Raw genomic sequence first — 19,508 nt, forward strand, 5'->3', positions numbered from 1 at the left:
ACATATGGTATAAAACTGAAATATTTTTCATGTTCAAATGTGGTATCTGTCATTATAGTGAGCAAGGGCATCATAAACTTTCAGATTGGATTCAAAAACAGAATTTTTTCTATTCACTTGGGTTTATATTTTTGCAACTTACATTTTTGCAAGTGTGGTTCACAGACCAGCAGCACCTAGGACCTTGTTAGAAATTAGACTCTGGCCCACTGCAGACGCAGTAAATCAAATTCTACATTTTAATTTTAATGAGCTCTCCAGGTAATCCATTTGCACATTAAAGTTTGAGAACACTGATCTACATAATGTGATGCATTGACCTTTAAATTTCTAAATTAAATCATATTAACTTTGTTTACATAAACAAGTCCAGAAATTTGATTGAAGGCAATAATGTCAGTCATAACAACATTTCGATCAACAATGGACCACATAGACGATGGTGGTCCCGTAAGATTATAATGGAGCATATATAGAAACCTCATATAAGGCATTTGATATTGGCATAGCAGATCAAGTAGGAGAAATGATTGATATTCATTAATGGCGCTAGGACATTTGGTGTTCCATCTGAAAAAATATATATAAATACAAATATAAAAAGCATCTAGTTTTGTGTAAGTACATTCTATGATGTTCACACAATGATGAAATTGCCTAAAGCATTTTTCAGAACATATTCCCATCATTTAAGTGACTTATGACTGTGTAGTATTAAATATTATAATTTAAAATAGCTAGCATTTTTTTAGGAGAAAAGGCATATAAATTTATTTGATCATAGTTTTACATGACATGGGAGCCTTCAGAATGAAGACCCAAAGATACAGGAGAAACTGCCCATTTTTGTGCTTAGATTTAACACAATATGGATAGCTAAAATAGCTAGCATTTTTAAATTATTATTATTATTATTATTATTATTATTATTATTATTATTATTGTTATTGGAGACAGAGTTGCACTCTGTCACCCAGGCTGGAGTGCAATGGTGCAATCTCGGCTCACTGTAACCTCTGCCTCCTGGGTTCAAGCAATTCTCCTGCATCAGCCTTCCGAGTTGCTAGGATTACAGGCGCATGCCACCATGCCCGGCTAATTTTTGTATTTTTAGTAGAGACGGGGTTTCGCCATGTTGGCCAGGCTGGTCTTGACTCCTGACCTCAGGTGATCCGCCTGCCTCAGCCTTCCAAAATGCTAGCATTTTAGCCACCGCGCCCAGCCAAAAAAGCTAGCATTTTATGAGGGTTTATATAATAAATGTGAGCAGAGTAAAAGCAACTTTTTAATTACCTTAGGTGATCAAACTAGTAAATGGAATTCAAGAGTAGTTGATCAGTCTCTGGCACCATGTATAGCATCTACCTAGTCCTTAGGAACTATGACTGCAGCAAGTTGAGTAACTTGTTTTTTTTTTTTTTTTTTTTTTTTGAGACACAATCTTGCTCTGTTGCCCAGGCTGGAGTGCAGTGGCATGATCATGGCTCACCGCAGCCTTGATTTCTGGGGCTTAAGCTATCTTCCCACCTCAGCCTCCTGAGTAGCTGGGACTATAGGCGTGTACCACCACACCCCGCTAATTTTTTTTCTATTTTTTATAGAGATGGAGTCTAACTTTGTTGTCTAGGCTGGTCTCAAACTCCTGGGCTCAAGCAGTCCACCCACCTTGGCCTCCCAAAGTGCTGGGATTACATGTTTGAGCCACCATGCCTGGCCTCAGTAACTTTTAACAATGTCTTTTACCTCAACCTACTATTGTTAAGGGCCCCGGGAATCAATTATTCAACAAATGATTATCAGGAGCCAGTTATATGCCCTGCATCTGTTAGGGCTTATAACATACATACTAATGGCCATGATGGGTGGGTAAAAAACCTTGGGATAGTGAATGTCACCATAAAAGAATTGATAGAGCTTAACTACAGTGACCCATATTATCCGGACATGAAGTGACTGCATTCTGTGATTCTGCTAGAGATTAGAGTTTAAGATTTCACCAGAATTGTAACTACCCATTTTTTAAGTGTAAGTGTCAGTGCTGATCCAGGTCTCACAGCCTACCTCTGCCACCCATTCTCAGACAGAAGGATTGACACATTTTGCCTTTGTATCATACTAGTCCTAGGTGAGCTATACATCTTAAAAGAGGTAGTGAGAAGCCAGACGCAGTGGCTTACGCCTGTAATCCTATGACTTTGGGAAGCCGAGGCAGGTGGATCACCTGAGGTCAGGAGTTCGAGACCAGCCTGGCCAACATGGTGAAACCCCGTCTCTACTAAAAATACAAAAATTAGCCGGGCGTGGTGGTGGGCACCTGTAATCCCAGCTACTCGGAAGGCTGAGGCAGGAGAAATGCTTGAACGTGGGAGGCGAAGGTTGCAGTGAGCTGAGATTGTGCCACTGCACTGCAGCTAGGTGGCAAGAGCGAGACTCCATCTCAAAAAAAAAAAAAAAAAGAGGTAGTGAGAAAAATGGGAGATGCCTTTTATCCTATCTGTGTTATCATTTCCTTAAAGTAGAAAGGTATAATATATGAAGTAATCACTAACTAATTAAAGCAATCTAAATACTTGATTAAATTCCTTCCTTTTTGTGACTTTTTATTTTTGTTTGTTTGTTTGTTTTGCGAAGGAGTCTTGCTCTGTCGCCCAGGCTGGAGTGCAGTGGCATAATCTTGGCTCACTGCAACCTCTGCCTCCCGGGTTCAAGCGATTATCCTGTCTCAGCCTCCCAAGTAGCTGGGATAAGAGGCTCACGCCACCATGCCCGGCTAATTTTTGTATTTTTTTAGTAGAGACGGGGTTTCACCATGTTGGCCTGGCTGGTCGCGATCTCCTGACCTTGTGATCCACCCGCCTCGGCCTCCCCAAGTGCTGGGATTACAGGCGTGAGCCACCGCGCCCGGCCGTGACTTTTTATTTTTAACTAATTTCAAGCTTACAAAAAAACTGCAAGAAATAGTAGAGAATTCCTGTTTACCAGTTTCATACAGGTTCCACAGTTAATATTTTACATCGTTTATCATTCTCTCTTAATAGATAGATATACATTTATATATATATACACACACACATACATACATTTTTTTCTGAACTATTTGAGAGTAAGCTGCAGACATGATGTTTATGATTATTTTAAAGCCATTTTTAGATTATTTATGTATTCTTCACACTACACCAGAGGCTGAACGTCACATCGGTTTTGAGTATCAGATTGGAAATTCTTTCTTGAAATATTTGGAATCGTTTGTAATTGTTGCCTCAAGTGCAGGAAAATCAACTTTCCTTTGAATTTATTTAAAAGTTTAAGTAGTGTTGTTACAGCCTGTAGAAAAATTAAAATTAAAATTAAAAAATTAAAATTCATTGTGACCTTTTAACACCCTTACTGTCTCTGTGGAGGATGAAGAAGGCTTTGCTCTTTTGCTTGCCACACTCACAGAGTTAAAGGATACAATTTTATGGATCTTTGTTTAGAGGTCATGCTAAGGTAGCTAAAAGGGTCTACCTCTTATGACTTATTTTAATATAATACCGTACTTCCAGAGTGTGAAAATTGCAGATGGTATTCCAGGTTACCTCTGGTACCTAAAATAACGAAATTGCTCTGGAACAACAGGTAAAGTGATGAACAGAAAAAACTTTTTTTTCATTGTCCAAGTTCATAATTAAGTCTCAATAGTAATTATGAGAGAATGAAGGAACCTTCTGGTTGGATTAAAATGATGGTTTTATTCAAAACCAAAGCGATTTTTTTTTGGCTACTGAGCCTCCTTTTTGTTTTTCTTTGGTTTTTAAAAAAGCGTAACAGCAGTACTATTTGGTAAATTTCACAGTCTGTGTTCTAAATAATGTTCTCACAATCTGAATCAGTATCTTTCTGAAGTGATTCAATTAAGACCAGAGACGAGCTAATTAAGGAACACTTTACTATTCAAAGTGTTCTTTGCTGGAATCATCCAAAATCCAAACCTCAGTGTCATGTGGTGTTCCCATGTGACAGACTTGTACACGTACCCCCTGAATCTAAAATAAAAGTTGAAATTATTTTTTTAAGTGTCCTTTGCTATACTCAGACCTAGGCCGGCAGCACTGCCATCAACTCAGAGCTTAGTGGAAATGCAGAATCTCAGACCCCACCTTAGATGTATTGAGTCAGAACCTGCATTTTAACAAGCTCCCCTAGGTGATTGTATATGCATTCAGATTTAAGAGGCATTAATATACTTATTTGAGAAGTCTACATTATTCTGTAGGGAAATGGTCAGGCTTTTGTTAAAGTTTTTTCCAAACATGCTCATCTTCAACATCCTGAAAACCAGCTCTTCTGTGCAGGGGTTCCTTTGTGTGCTAGATAAATAGACATGAGCTGGTATTTTGTCCAAGGACAAGAATGAACAAATTAGATAGGCTAGTGGAAATTTGCTCTTTTCTTCCTTTTCTCTACAGGGGAGGATAAAATCTTTGGCTTTTTTTTTCAGGTGCAGGGATGTGTTAGAATAATTTCTCCTTTCTTGGGAGGTAACTAATACTGCAGTGGATAAACTAAAACAAAATAGCAGAATTTCAGAGACTTCAGGGGAGCTTCTGGGATGATATGAGCTTCCACAGTCCATAAAGATTCTCTGAATACTCCATTGTGCAAAATAGACTTTTTGCTGACTTATTCCTTGCCTCTTCTTCCACTGTCCACAGACATAATAAAATTTAAAAATATTATATATGTATGTTAAAAATTCAAACAATATAGAAGTATGGATAGAGGAAATTTATTCATCTGTCTGTCATTCTATTCCTGCCTTAACCCTATTCCCCAGAAGTAGCCACTGTTAATAGTTTGGTATGTAACCCCCCCAGCTTTCTTATGCATGTTCTCATCTATGCATACACTAAAATTAAAAAAAATATATCAGCACACTGCAATGCTGTTTTGCAAATTGCTTTTTGTTCCACTTAATATACTGTGAATTGCTTTGATGCCAGTATGCCAATCATCAACATGATGGTAAAATTTCATTATAAAAATAAGAACTGTCCATTAACAAACTACTCTCTCTCTCTGAGATTGGGAGTAGAGATAATGGCTAGAAGAAAAAAAGTTTTGTTTATTCAGGTAGCTCAGATTTTCCTGGAAATTGAGATGGGAAGTATTGAAATTGGAAGTCACTGCAGAGGAAAGTGTAGAGATAACTTAATGCTAACGGATAGTAGGAACTTGCTCGTTTTAAAGGAATAGATTGTCAGTGCCTGGAGGTATGGATTGTGATGCGAGGCAAGGATGCAGTTGAATGATCAATACTGCAAATGAAAAGAACCTTTCCCTTTCCACCAGACATGAATGAGCCATTGGTAGTAATAGCTCAGCCTTCATCGGAAATGCCGCTTTTGACTTCAACTAATGAATTTTATACTAAAGGGATGACACCAGTTCAAGACAAGGAGGAAGGAAAGACTTCATCTAAGTGTTACATACAGGTCACTGGCATGACTTGCGCTTCCTGTGTAGCAAACATTGAACGGAATTTAAGGCGGGAAGAAGGTGAGACACTCTTGAAGCTTGTTATTTTATGTGCTAGTTTGGGAACTCCATCTTTTTTGTTCTCTTACATGTTTTGTAACTATGTTTATGATTCTTGGTAAGGCCTCATAAAGATTTTCAGTAATGTGTGGGACAACCCTGATGTCCTGGAAGCCTTAGTGTTTTGTTGCCTTAGATAAAGTTCCTCTCTTGTTTACCTCATGATCACATTTGTATATCTATGAAATTCATTTAAAAAATAGCAGAAAGAAATACACGAGATTACTATTTTTTTGTAGATCATCATGGTTGTGTTGGATTTTAAGGAACATAATTTTTTTATTTTTTTGAGACTGAGTCTTGCTCTGTCGCCCAGGCTGGAGTGGAGTGGTATGATCTCGGCTCACTGCAACCTCTGCCTCCTGGGTTCAAGTGATCCTTCTGCCTCAGCCTCCCGAGTAGATGGGACTACAGGCGCACACCACCACGCGCATCAAATTTTTGTATTTTTAGTAGAGATGGGGTTTCACCATGTTGGCCAGGCTGATCTCAAACTCCTGGCCTCAGGTGATCCACCCACCTCAGCCTCCCAAAGTGCCGGGATTACAGGCGTGAGCCACCACACACGGCCCATAAATTTTCTTCTAAAGCTATGCCTAAAACTGACAACTAGAATATTTAAGAATTTCATTATTACTATACCCAGACCAAGCACCAGACCAAAAACAAGTTTGTTTAGAATTATATTGTTCTCTTTGCTTGTGGTAAAAATGTTCACAAGTTACTTAATATTGTATACAAGTGTTAATTTTAGGTTACAAAATCTTAGAAAATGTATACCACAGTTTTTTAAATTCGGTCACATTCAGATGTTTTAGCTTATTAATTTGCACTCATATTTGTAGACTTCCCAGTATAGCACAGTAGATTTGTTAACCATAAAGATATGTGATGATGGCCAGGCACGGTGACTCACACCTGTAATCCCAGCACTTTGGGAGGCCAAGGTGGGCGGATCGCCTGAGGTCAGGAGTTCAAGACCAGCCTGGCCAACATGGTGAAACCCCATCTCTACTAAAAATACAAAAATTAGCCGGGTGTAGTGGTGCACGCCTGGAGTCCCAGCTACTTGGGAGGCTGAGGCAGGAGAATTGCTTGAACCTGAGAGGCGGAGGTTGCAGTGAGCTGAGATCGTGCCAGCCACTGCACTCCAGCCTGTGCAACAGGGCAAGACTCCATCTCAAAAACAACAACAACAACAAAAAAGATATGTGATGAGGTTTCCTGAGATCAAAGTCATAGATTTGGTACTTTGGCTGCCCTAGCCCTAGGTGTCTTAATGACACATGTGGTTAGTCACAGCTAAATAAAGAAGTATGGACTAGTATAAGCTTATCCCCACCATTGATAAAATTACTCAAAATGTATGTAGTAATCACCTCACCTCATATATTAATATTAAGGGCAGAACATTATTATAACAAAATGTATGGTATACGGAATCATCTTCAGTTCAATATTACCTTGTCTTCATTCTATGATTTCTGCTTCAGTTTAGCCTCCATTATTTCTAACTGGAATGCACTCAAGGCTAAAGCTTCTATTATTCTTTTTTAGATTAATTAAAAAAGAAAAGGAGGGAGGTTGCCAAGCAAATGAAAATGAAAAGAAGCATTCAAGGTTTCTATTTAATTTAATAACCAACTATTTTGGGGCAATTCAGAAATAGCCTTCTTCATGAGACAAGCAATGCCTATGCCAGTTACAATTTTTTTTAAGTCTGTTAAGCTGATTCTTCCAATTACTTCCATATTATCCCCTTTACAACCTCTTAGCCCAGTTAGAAATAACTTTAGCCTAGCTGGAGTCACTACATTCATTTTTTTTTTTAACTAAGTAGCATTAGTCTTCTCTCAATTTAGTCTGCAATGTACATATATATATTTATATATATTTTATAATGTATGTTATATATAAATATATAAATGTATATTAATATATAAATATATATGTAATTTATATTTTGAGACAAGTCTCACTCTGTTGCCCAGGCTGGAGTGCAGTAGGACCATCTTGGCTCACTGCAACGTCTACCTCCTGGGTTCAAGTGATTTTCCTGCCTTAGCCTCCCTAGTAGCTGGGACTACAGGTGTGTGCCACCATGCCTGGCTAATTTTTGTGTTTTTATTAGAGACAGAGTTTCACCATGTTGGCCAGGCTGGTCTTGAACTCCTGACCTCAAGTTATCCACCCACCTGGGTCTCCCAAAGTGCTAGGATTACAGGCATGAGCCACCACACCTGGCCCTGCATTATATTTTAAAAAAATGAATAGAAAGAGTTCTTATTATAGTTTGAAGAGTTTTTAAACTATCTGCAATTTACATAAGTATTGAACTTATATTTTTGACATTTGAAAAATCAAATTTTCCCTTCTATTTCTGTTTGCCCATAGATTACATTCAGCTGAAGCAAAAAGATTTTTTCCTACTTTCTCTATACCTTTCCCATATTACTGACACTTTCCCATGAACAGATCACCTGAATTGTTTGATACCAACAAAGCCCAAAATGTAAGCACTTTATGTAGAAAAATTAGATTATATTAGGTATTTTGTTTTCTTTTTTTCACTGTGTATACGTTTATCTATTTTTTTAATTTTTAATTTTTGTGAGTGTATAGTAAGTGTATATATTTATAGGGTACATGAGATGTTTTGATACAAACATGCAATGCATAATAATCACATCGTGGAAAATGGGGTATCCATCTCTTCAAGCATTTATCCTTTGTGTTATAAACAATTCAATTATATTCTGTTACTTTTAAATGTACAATTAAATTATGATTGACTATAGTCGCACTGTTGTGCTATCAAATACTAGGTCCTATTCATTCTTTTTCTTTGTACCCATTAACCATTCCCACTTCCCCTTACAACCCCCACTATCCTGTTTACTTATTTAAAGCTATTAAATTAATATTTAATCATTTTTTCTTTTTTTACCAAACCTCAGACTTGACCTATGGACTGTTGATCCCCATTCCCTGTCAGATAGCCATCAAATGCCACAGATTCCTAGAAAGAGCTTCTATTTTTGCTATGTAGAATTAATTTTCTTCCTGGCAGTGACAGCAATAGCTGGCCTAGAAAAGTGGAATGGTTGTTAAAAAAAAAGGTTTGCACTAGTGAACAGCATGACGGCCATAAAATGAACTCCTTTTTTTGGTTAACAAGTTGCATGGGACTTTTTTTCTAGGAATAAGAGCTTTTTAGATTACTGTGTGCCAGACACTAAAACCTGATAATTTAAATAAATGACTATTATTTGATAATATTATAATGTGTATGTTGGTAATTATTGGATTCTTCGCTACAATTATGATTTCATAAGTACTTGAGTTCCTTTCTCTATTTTTTTTTTGAGACAGTATCCTACTCTGTCACACATGGTGCATTGCAGTGGCATGAACACTGCTTACTGCAGCCTCGACCTCCCAGGCTCAAGTGATCTTCCCACCTCAGCTTCCTGAGTAGCTGAGACCACAGGCATGCACCGCCATGCCCAGCTAATTTTTGTATTTTTTTTGGTAGAGACAGGGTTTTGCCATATTGCCCAGGCTGGTGTCGAACTCCTGGACTCCAGCTATCTGCCCTCCTCGGCCTCCCGAAGTTCTGGGATTGCAGGCATGAGACGTCATGCCCAGCCGAGTCCGTTTCTCTAGTACTCTGTCTTATTAATTTCTAAAAATGCTTTATATTTACAAGATACAGTCTCAAGCAATTGCAATTCGTAGGCCTTATTTGGATCCAAGTCAAACAAAAAACTGTTAAACTAGTAAACAGTTATAACACAATTGTAAAAATGTGAATACTGCCTGGATATTTGATGATATTGAAGAATTATTTTAGGTGTGAAAATGGTATTATGAGACACATGAAAAAATGCTCACCATCACTGGCCATCAGAGAAATGCAAATCAAAACCACAATGAGATACCATCTCACACCAGTTAGAATGGCGATCATTAAAAAGTCAGGAAACAACAGGTGCTGGAGAGGATGTGGAGAAATAGGAACACTTTTACACTGTTGGTGGGACTGTAAACTAGTTCAACCCTTGTGGAAGTCAGTGTGGCGATTCCTCAGGGATCTAGAACTAGAAATTCCATTCGACCCAGCCATCCCATTACTGGGTATATACCCAAAGGACTATAAATCATGCTGCTATAAAGACACATGCACGCGTATGTTTATTGCCGCATTATTCACAATAGCAAAGACTTGGAACCAACCCAAATGTCCAACAATGATAGACTGGATTAAGAAAATGTGGCACATCTACACCATGGAATACTATGCAGCCATAAGAAATGATGAGTTCATGTCCTTTGTAGGGACATGGATGAAATTGGAAATCATCATTCTCAGTAAACTATCGCAAGAACAAAAAACCAAACACCGCATATTCTCACTCATAGGTGGGAATTGAACAATGAGAACACATGGACACAGGAAGGGGAACATCACACTTCAAGGACTGTTGTGGGTTGGGGGGAGGGGGGAGGGATAACATTGGGAGATATACCTAATGCTAGATGACGAGTTGGTGGGTGCAGTGCACCAGCATGGCACATGTATACATATGTAACTTACCTGCACATTGGGCACATGTACCATAAAACCTAAAGTATAATAATAATAATAATAATAATAATTACAATAAAAGAAAAAAAAAGAAAAAAAAAAAAAAAAAGAAAAAAAAAAAAAAAAAAAAAAAGAAAATGGTATTATGGTTTTTTAAAAAGAGTCTATTTTTTAGAGATACATATTTAAATATTTACACATGAAATGATGTGATGTCTGGGACTTGCTTCAGCATAATCCAGATAGAGAGCAGCGAGTGGAGGGTGTAGGAATGTATATGAAATAAGATTAGCCAAGTATTATGAAGCAAGGTGATAGGTACATCAAGTTTATTATGTTCTTATACACACACACACACACACACACACACACACACACATATAATTGAAAATTTCCATAATAAAAAGTTTAAGAAAAATCAGGCTATCTTTTGGAATAGTTCTAATTGTTTGGGGTCAAGACTGGTATAAAAGTTAAATAATAAATTTCTCCAGATTCAAATCCTTTCATACTTAAGAGAAATCCTTTCGTACTTGAGAATACTAAAAAGTAATTATAAAATTACTCTTTTTAAAAAGAATGTTATTTGTATTGTTTTTCTTATCAATGCTCTTAGGAATATATTCTATACTTGTGGCCCTGATGGCTGGCAAGGCAGAAGTAAGGTATAATCCTGCTGTTATACAACCCCCAATGATAGCAGAGTTCATCCGAGAGCTTGGATTTGGAGCCACTGTGATAGAAAATGCTGATGAAGGAGATGGTGTTTTGGAACTTGTTGTAAGTAAGATTTTTTGTGTGATTAATAAAATTTCCAGAAAAAAAACTTGGTAAGGTTCAGAGAAGAGTTGTGAAGATAATTAAAGGTGGGGAAAATAAGATATGATGAAAATTAAGGAAACTGGAAAATGGAAGGATAAGGTATGATTTAATGGTACTCTTCAAGCATGGAATTTAAAAAGATAATTGTCATATCTCTATTAACCAAAAAAGAATTGGGTTTGAATGAATAAATGAAAATTAACATTTAAAATATAGTATGATTCCTATCTAGTAGCATGTAATTGAATAAATTCCAGTGCATTAAAGACTCAAATTTTATAAAGTCATAAAACCTGGTGTAAGGCATATTGATTTAAAGTGATCACTTTCTCCAACCCAGCAAATCAGCTGCTAGGATTCTTTCCTGTGGAAATATGATCATATAGGGCTGGGCATGGTGGCTCACACCTGTAATCCCAGCACTTTGGGAGGCTGAGGTGGATGAATTACTTGAGGTCAGGAGTTCGAGACCAGCCCAGCCAACATGGTGAAATCCCATCTCTATGAAAAATACAAAAATTAGCCAGGTGTGATGGTGTGCTCCTGTAGTCCCAGATACTTGGGAGGCTGAGGCATGAGAATCACTTAAACCCAGGCGGCAGAGGTTGCAGTGAGCTGAGATCACACCACTGCACTCCAGCCTGGGTGACAGAATGAGACTTTGTTTATGTGAACATTCATAAGATTATATTTATTATATAATTTTAAGAGCAAAAATTTAGAACCAATCTATATTAAATGTCCTTTAATAGGGAATGTTTAAATACATTATGTGTAGACATATTATAGAATACAATACAGATGTTAAAAGAGTAAAATAGATCAATATTAACTGACAAGTAAAGATTTCCAGGACATATTATTTACTTAAGCAGAACAAGTTGCAGTGTAATACTTATGGCATAATCTCATTTAGTAAAAAATGCAAAACTACATGTATGTGTACTTACATATGTATATAAACACCTAGACAAAGGACTAGTGTATACACATGATTAACAGTGTTTATCTCAGGAAGAGAGTGGGATTGAGAGAGAAGATCAAAGAGAAACTTGCATCTTTTCAACATTGAAATTTTTACAGCTAGAATGTATTTAAATTTATTTGTATAATTTAAAAAATTAAAACAAAAAAATTAATCTTGTACCAAAATAAGTTCCAGTTTAAGCAAAAATTCGAATGTAGGCTGGGTGTGGTGGCTCATGCCTGTAATCTCAGCATTTTGGGAGGCCGAGGTGCGAGGATCACTTGAACCCAGGAGTTCACGACCAGCCTAGGCAACAGGTGAAACCCCGCCTCTACAAAAAGTAAAAATTTAGGCCAGTCATGGTGGCTCACGCCTGTAATCCCAGCACTTTGGGAGGCCGAGGTGGGCAGATTACCTGAGGTCAGGAGTTCAAGATGAGCCTGACCAACATGGTGAAACCCTGTCTCTATTAAAAATACAAAAATTAGCTGGGTGTGGTGGTGTGCACCTGTAATCCCAGCTACTCGGGAGGCTGAGGCATGAGAATTGTTTGAACCTGGGAGGCGGAGGTTGCACTGAGCCAAGATTGCGCCAAAGATTGCGCCACTGCACTCCAGCCTGGGTGACACAGTGAGATTCCATCTCAAAAAAATAAATAAAAATAAAAATAAAAAATTTAAAAAGTAAATATTTAGCCAGGTGTGGTGGTGTGCATCTGTAGTCCCAGCTACTTGGGAGGCTGAGGTGGGAGGATTGCTTGAGCCTGGGAGGTTGAGGCTGCAGTGAGCTGTGTTCATGCCACTGCACTCCAGCCTAGGTTGACAGAGTGAGACCTTGCCTGCCTCCCAAAATTGAATGTAAATAATGAAACCATGAAATTACTAGAAGAAATATTTGGAGCATTTTTTTTCAATATTATGAAACTTTCAGACATACAGAAAAGTCAGAGGAATTATACAGTAGATACCCTATATATACCAGCTAGATTCTACAATTAATACTTTACTATATTTGCTTTATCATACATCAATCCACCAGTTCATCACTGAAATAATTTTAGACTCACAAGGAAGTAAAAAAATAGTACAGAAAATTTCCATGTAGCCTTCATCTAGCTTTTCCCAATGATAACATCTAATTCATTTATAAAACAATATTGGAGGCCGGGTGCGGTGGCTCATGCCTCTAATCCCAGCACTTTGGGAGGCCGAGGTGGGTGGATCACCTGAAGTCAGGAGTTCAAGACCACCCTGGCCAACATGGTGAAACCCCGTCTCTACTAAAAATACAAAAAATTAGCCGGGTGTGGTGGCATGTGCCTCTAATCCCAGATACTCGGGAAGCTGAGGCAGGAGAATCGCTTGAACCCGGGAGGTGGAGGTTGCAGTGAGCCAAGATCACGCCATTGCACTCCAACCTGGGCAACAACAGTGAAACTCTGTCTCAAAAAAAAAAAAAAAAAAAAAGGAAAAAAAAGAAGAAAAAAACAATATTGGAGTAGGAAGCGTTTTTCTAAAATATGATACAAAACCAATAAAAGAAAAGATTAATAGATCGATGAATTCAGATACCTAAACATTTCTTCTTGGGAGGAAAACACCAAATGGAAAGTCAAAAGGCAATTAAAATAATAATAATTCATATCATAGATGAAGGTTAATTTTTTTCATATACGAAGAACTTTTATACATCAATAAGACAAGCGTCAGCACCCCAAAATTTCTTTTCTATGATAAAGTATATGAACTGACAGTTCACAGAAAAGCAAAAACAATACCCCTTAAACATGAAAAGATGTTCAACTTCATTTGTAATGAGTAAAGCAAATTAAAATGGCACTGAAATACCATTTTCACTTATTGGATTGGTAAAGTTAACAATTTTGTTAACATTATGTTTCTGATCTCTCATGTATTGCTGGTGGCGTGTACATTGATACAAGATGCCAACAGAGGAATTTGGCAATATCTGTCAAAGGTGAAATTGCACATAGCCTTTGCCTCAGAAGTTCCACTTGTAGGAATTTATCCAACAGACATGTTTGCATATGTATGAATGACATGTATGCAAAGATGTTCATTATAGTATTGTTTACAATAGCAAAATATGGGGAAAAACTAAATTTCAGTCATTAGGGGCTAAATAAATTATGATACATTCATATCATGGGATACTGAGTAGCTATTAAAAACAGTGAAAAAGAATGAGTAGGCTTTTATATGTTTTTAAGGATTAAAAAATAATAGCTTTTTTGAAATACCATAAAACTCACCTTTTTAAAGTGTACAACCCAGTGGTTTTTAGTATATTCACAGACTTGTGCAACTATCACCACTATCTGATTTCAAAACATTTTCATCCCCATTAAAATAAAACTCATTAGTAGTCATTCTTTAGTCCTAATCTCTTACCTGTACTGGTTCTACTGTCTCTACCCTAGGCAACCACTAATCTACTTTGTATTTGTATAGATTTGCCTATTCTGGACATTTCATATAAATGGAATAATGTAATATGTGGTCCTTTGTAACCGGCTTCTTTTATTTACCATAGTATATTCATGGCTGATCCCATGTTGTAGCATGTATCATTACTGCATTCCTTTTTATTGCCAAATAATATTCCAGTGTATGAATATACTACATTTTGTTGATTTAGTCATCAGTTGATGGACAATTGGGTTGTTACCACTTAATGAATATTGCTGCTATTATAAATAGTACTGCTATGAACATTCATGTACAAGTTTTTGTGTGAACTTATGTTTTTAATTCCCTTGGGGATATACCTAGAAGTGGAATTACTAAGTCATCTAGTAACTCTATATTTAACCTTTTAAGGGACTGCCAGACTGTTTTCTAAAGCAATTGTACCATTTCATATCCCCACCAACATTGTATTGACGTTCCAATTGTTCCATATGCATGTCAACACTTAACTATTACCTTTTTATTATAGCTATCCCAGTGGAAGTGAACTGGTATCTCATTTTGGTTTTGATTTGCATTTCCCTGATGACTAATGATGTTGAGTATCTTTTCTTGTGCTTATTGGCCTTTCATAAATGTTCTTTGGAGAAACAATTCAACTTTTTGCCTTTTTTTTTTTTTTTTTTTGAGACGGAGTCTCGCTCTGTCTCCCAGGCTGGAGTGCAGTGGTGCGATCTTGGCTCACTGCAAGCCCCGCCTCCCGGGTTCACACCATTCTCCTGCCTCAGCCTACCGAGTAGCTGGGACTACAGGCGCCTGCCACCACGCCCGGCTAATTTTTTGTATTTTTAGTAGAGATGGGGTTTCACTGTGTTAGCCAGGATGGTCTCGATCTCCTGACCTCATGATCCGCCTGCCTCGACCTCACAAAGTGCTGGGATTACAGGCGTGAGCCACCGCGCCCGACCATTTTTGCCCATTTTTAATTGGATTGTTTGTCTTTTTATTACTGAGTTGTAAGAATTCTTTATATATTCTAGATACAAGTCCCTTATCTGATATATGATTTTCAAATATTTTCTCCCATTCTGGTATTGCCTCTTCCTTGGCGGTGTTGTTTAGAGCACAGAAGTTTTCTGGGTACAGCATAGGTGCATGTGCATATATTTATGAGGTATATGAGACGTTTTGATACAGGCATGCAATGAGTAACAAACACATCATATAACATGGGGTATCCATCCCCTCAAGCATTTATCCTTTGTGTTACAGATGATCTATTTATACTCTTTTAGTTATTTTTAAACGTATGATTAAGTTATTATTGACTATAGTCATCCTGTTGTGCTATGAAATACTATGTCTTATTCATTCTATTTTTTGTACTCCATCTTGTTTTCTTGAATAAATGCTTCCTAGATTGCTGCAAGCTTTTGTTTGATTTCCAGATTTCTGGAAAAAGACGGTTCTTACAATTTCTGCCAGTTTTCTCATTGCTTTTACAGAGGAGAGAATTTTAGAGGTCTTACTGCACCATTTGCACTGATATCCCTGCAGCAGATATTCTTGAATAAATCCTTCTTAATTTGTGGTATGCCCTTTGGTCAATTTCCAGAGTATTTCATTGGCTGTTTTTTGATACTTTTGTCAGTTTTATCATTGCTTTTTGAGGAAAGGATTTGCTGAGCTCCTCACACAGTCATTCTAGAAGTCATGCCCATCCATTTTGTAATTTAACGCCCAGCTAAACTATAACCCCACTCAAGATATAGGGAAAAATACATTTTTAGACATAGAAAGTCAAAACACTTTTGCCATCCATTAATTTCACTAAAAGCTATACTAGTGGTTATATACTTCAGCAGGGTGAAAAAAAAATCCAGAGGGAAGCAAGACTGGATACAAGAAACAATAATAAATGTCAAATCCTCTATCACTGAGTAGTAGTGACAGGAATTTGGAGACTTTTAATGAGATCCTCTTCTATCTGGGACCATATATTTGTTCAATGTGGTATAAAAATGGTATCCTAATGATCATATCTAAAGCATACTAGTAGAGCAATTAAGATCTTGTGTGGCAATCCCATGAGTCCTTTTAGTAAAAAGTGGTAACTCGGGCTGGGCATGGTGGATCACTTGAGGTCAGGAGTTCGAGACCAGCCTGGCCAACATGGTGAAACCCCCTGTCTCTACAAAAAAGACAAAAAATTAGCCAGGTGTGGTAGAACATGCCTGTAACCCCAGCTACTTGAGAGGGTGAGGCAGAAGAATCACTTGAACCTGGGAGGCAGAGGTTGCAGTGAGCCGAGATCGTGCCACTGCATTCCAACCTGAGCGACAGAGCGAGAGACTCTGTCTCAAAAAAAAAAAAAAAAAAGTGATAACTCATGTTTAATGGTGGAAAAAGTATATTCCTGAAGAACAAATGCTTTGTCTTTAACAGGTGAGGGGAATGACGTGTGCCTCCTGCGTACATAAAATAGAGTCTAGTCTCACAAAACACAGAGGGATCCTATACTGCTCCGTGGCCCTGGCAACCAACAAAGCACATATTAAATATGACCCAGAAATTATTGGTCCTAGAGATATTATCCATACAATTGAAGTAAGTGCCAAGAATTTATGTTTCTGTGTTCTTACCTATTTAATCAGCACTCCCGTGAATCATTTCTGGTTTGCATCAGATAGAGGCAATGAAAAAAAACATCAAACTCCTTTGAATACTTCAAACAAGATCTGTCTCAAAATTTAATGTAAACGTGTCTGCATTTTCTTTTGGTCTTTTTCAGGAAAAGTTAGGCAAAGGTACATTTACACTATTAATCAGGAGCAAACAAGTTAGAAACATAAAACACTTAAAATATTTAGAAAATGGAAATAAAGTATAATTTGTTATAAATAAGATTCATATTAGTTACTAAGAAAGTGAAGGATCCTGCTTGATGGCTTTTTGTTTGTTAGGTCAAAACGAAAGACCTATTTTTAAGTTAAAGTAAGAAATTTAAAAGACTAAACCCAGCTGGACATAGTGGCTCATGCCTATAATCTCAGCATTTTGAGAGGCCTAGACGGCAGAATCACTTGAGGCCAGGAGTTCAAGACCATCCTGGGCAATGTAGCGAGACCCTGTCTCTGCAACAAAAATTAAAATAATTAACCAGATGTGGCGCCATGCACCCATAGTATTAATCACACGAGAAGCAGAGGTAGGAGGATTGCTTAACCCCAGGAGTTGAAGGTTACCGTGAGAGAGACCTTGTCTCTAAAACAAACAAACACAACCCTTTCTTTGTGACAGATTCATCCTGTGTTCTTCAATAAATCTTAAGTGGTAATACATGTGAATGTATTTTAAAAGTTTCAGTATGCTATAGAATTGGTGTTCAAGTGATTTAAAGCATTTTAATAGTTCAGTTAAGATCCTATTCGTATAGATGACATTATCATTACCATTTTTGTGAAACTAGTTTTACTGAGTACCTGCTATGTGCCAGTTACCAAGATTGCAAAGCTTCAACCCTTAATTCCCACAGCAATGTGGTCATATTCATTTTGGAGGTGAGGAAACCCAGGTTAAGAGAAGTTAAGTTACTATCCAAAGTCACATAGCTAGTAACTGTCGTAACTGGGATTTGAGCCTAATTACTCTGACTCCAAAGCTCATGCTTGTTCTATTCACTGTGCACTGCCAACAAATGTAAGATGGCAGCGTTTCCCCTAGCAGCTGGAAATATAATGTGTATTACTATCTATGGTCAGATAAGTCTTGCTTAGGGGTAGTTTCCTTTTTATACTTTGTTTTATTGGGGAAAATGATTTTTGTTCATGTTCTTTTTCTGATAAAACAAGACTAAATACTGCATATGCAAGGCCTTGAACAATATGTTTAGTATGGTGCTAGCTTTTTTTTTTTTTTTTTGAGACAGAGTCTCACTCTGTCGCCTGGGCTGGAGTGCAGTGGCGCCATCTCAGCTCACTGCAACCTCCTCCTCCTGGGTTCAAGCGATTCTCCTGCCTCAGCTTCCCGAGCAGCTGGGATTACAGGCACCTGCCACTATGTCCAGCTAATTTTTTGTATTTTTAGTAGAGACGGGGTTTCACCATGTTGGCCAGGCTGCTCTCGAACTCCTGACCTTGTGATTTGCCCACCTTGGCCTCCCAAAGTGCTGGGATTACAGGCATGAGCCACCGTGCCCGGCCTGGTGCTAGCTTTTATGGCCTATTAATGAGAACCTCTACTGAGGACAGCTGTACTTGAGTTAAACTGTTATATATAGGATAGATATTAACTAGCACTAAGGAAATATTCATTTCTTTGATGAAAGATTGGAAACAAATGCAATCAAGAGCAGGAAGCACATCTTCATCTTTGTATTCCCCAGAGTGACTTGCCCTCAGTAATTGAACTGTTCTTAATGACAATACCATGGCTTAGAATTTCTCTATACAATATTTATATGTTCAGTGAAATAATTTTTTCTCATGAATTTCCTTAGAGCTTAGGTTTTGAAGCTTCTTTGGTCAAGAAGGATCGGTCAGCAAGTCACCTAGATCATAAACGAGAAATAAGACAGTAAGTACTTTTGGAGTGTCAATAAAAAACAGATTTTGACTCCTTATTACAAATTTTTTTTTGCATGTCAGTTTTTATAATATCATCCTTATACTGGATGAAATGGTCACAATGTATATCTCTCTGTAGTACATAGAATATTTACCCATTAGCTATTTATGACCATGATTTTTCTTTTTTTATTTTTTCCATATAAGATGGAGACGGTCTTTTCTTGTGAGTCTGTTTTTTTGTATTCCTGTAATGGGGCTGATGATATATATGATGGTTATGGACCACCACTTTGCAACTCTTCACCATAATCAAAACATGAGTAAAGAAGAAATGATCAACCTTCATTCTTCTATGTTCCTGGAGCGCCAGATTCTTCCAGGATTGTCTGTTATGAATTTGCTGTCCTTTTTATTGTGTGTACCTGTACAGGCAAGTGAATTGTTAGCAAATATATTTGTTAATAATGAAAAATAAGCAAAATTTGGCAGGCAAGGTTTATTTTCAACTACAAAACTGATGTTAGCTAGAAGTCTGATCATTTTATGCCATATGCTTT

At 37.4% G+C, this 19,508-nt stretch overlaps 1 protein-coding gene across 12 annotated transcripts in view; it reads left to right on the forward strand.

The window, feature by feature from the left end:
• ATP7A (ATPase copper transporting alpha) overlaps nucleotides 1–19,508 on the forward strand; it is a 140,506-nt gene that overhangs the window by 82,482 nt on the left and 38,516 nt on the right. For 8 of the 12 annotated variants that reach the window (XM_002831836.6, XM_054544758.2, XM_063721062.1 and 5 more), the window contains 5 exons: nucleotides 5,332–5,538; nucleotides 10,782–10,945; nucleotides 16,829–16,990; nucleotides 18,882–18,958; nucleotides 19,156–19,381. In XM_002831836.6, the coding sequence (XP_002831882.2) occupies nucleotides 5,332–5,538; nucleotides 10,782–10,945; nucleotides 16,829–16,990; nucleotides 18,882–18,958; nucleotides 19,156–19,381 (836 nt within the window). The remainder of the gene's footprint in view (nucleotides 1–5,331; nucleotides 5,539–10,781; nucleotides 10,946–16,828; nucleotides 16,991–18,881; nucleotides 18,959–19,155; nucleotides 19,382–19,508) is intronic. The other 4 variants (XM_024241028.3, XM_063721059.1, XM_024241029.3 and 1 more) reach the window with 2 other exon arrangements.

The sequence above is a fragment of the Pongo abelii genome, chromosome X (assembly GCF_028885655.2).
Source record: "Pongo abelii isolate AG06213 chromosome X, NHGRI_mPonAbe1-v2.0_pri, whole genome shotgun sequence".
In the NCBI taxonomy this organism is placed as follows: domain Eukaryota; kingdom Metazoa; phylum Chordata; class Mammalia; order Primates; family Hominidae; genus Pongo; species Pongo abelii.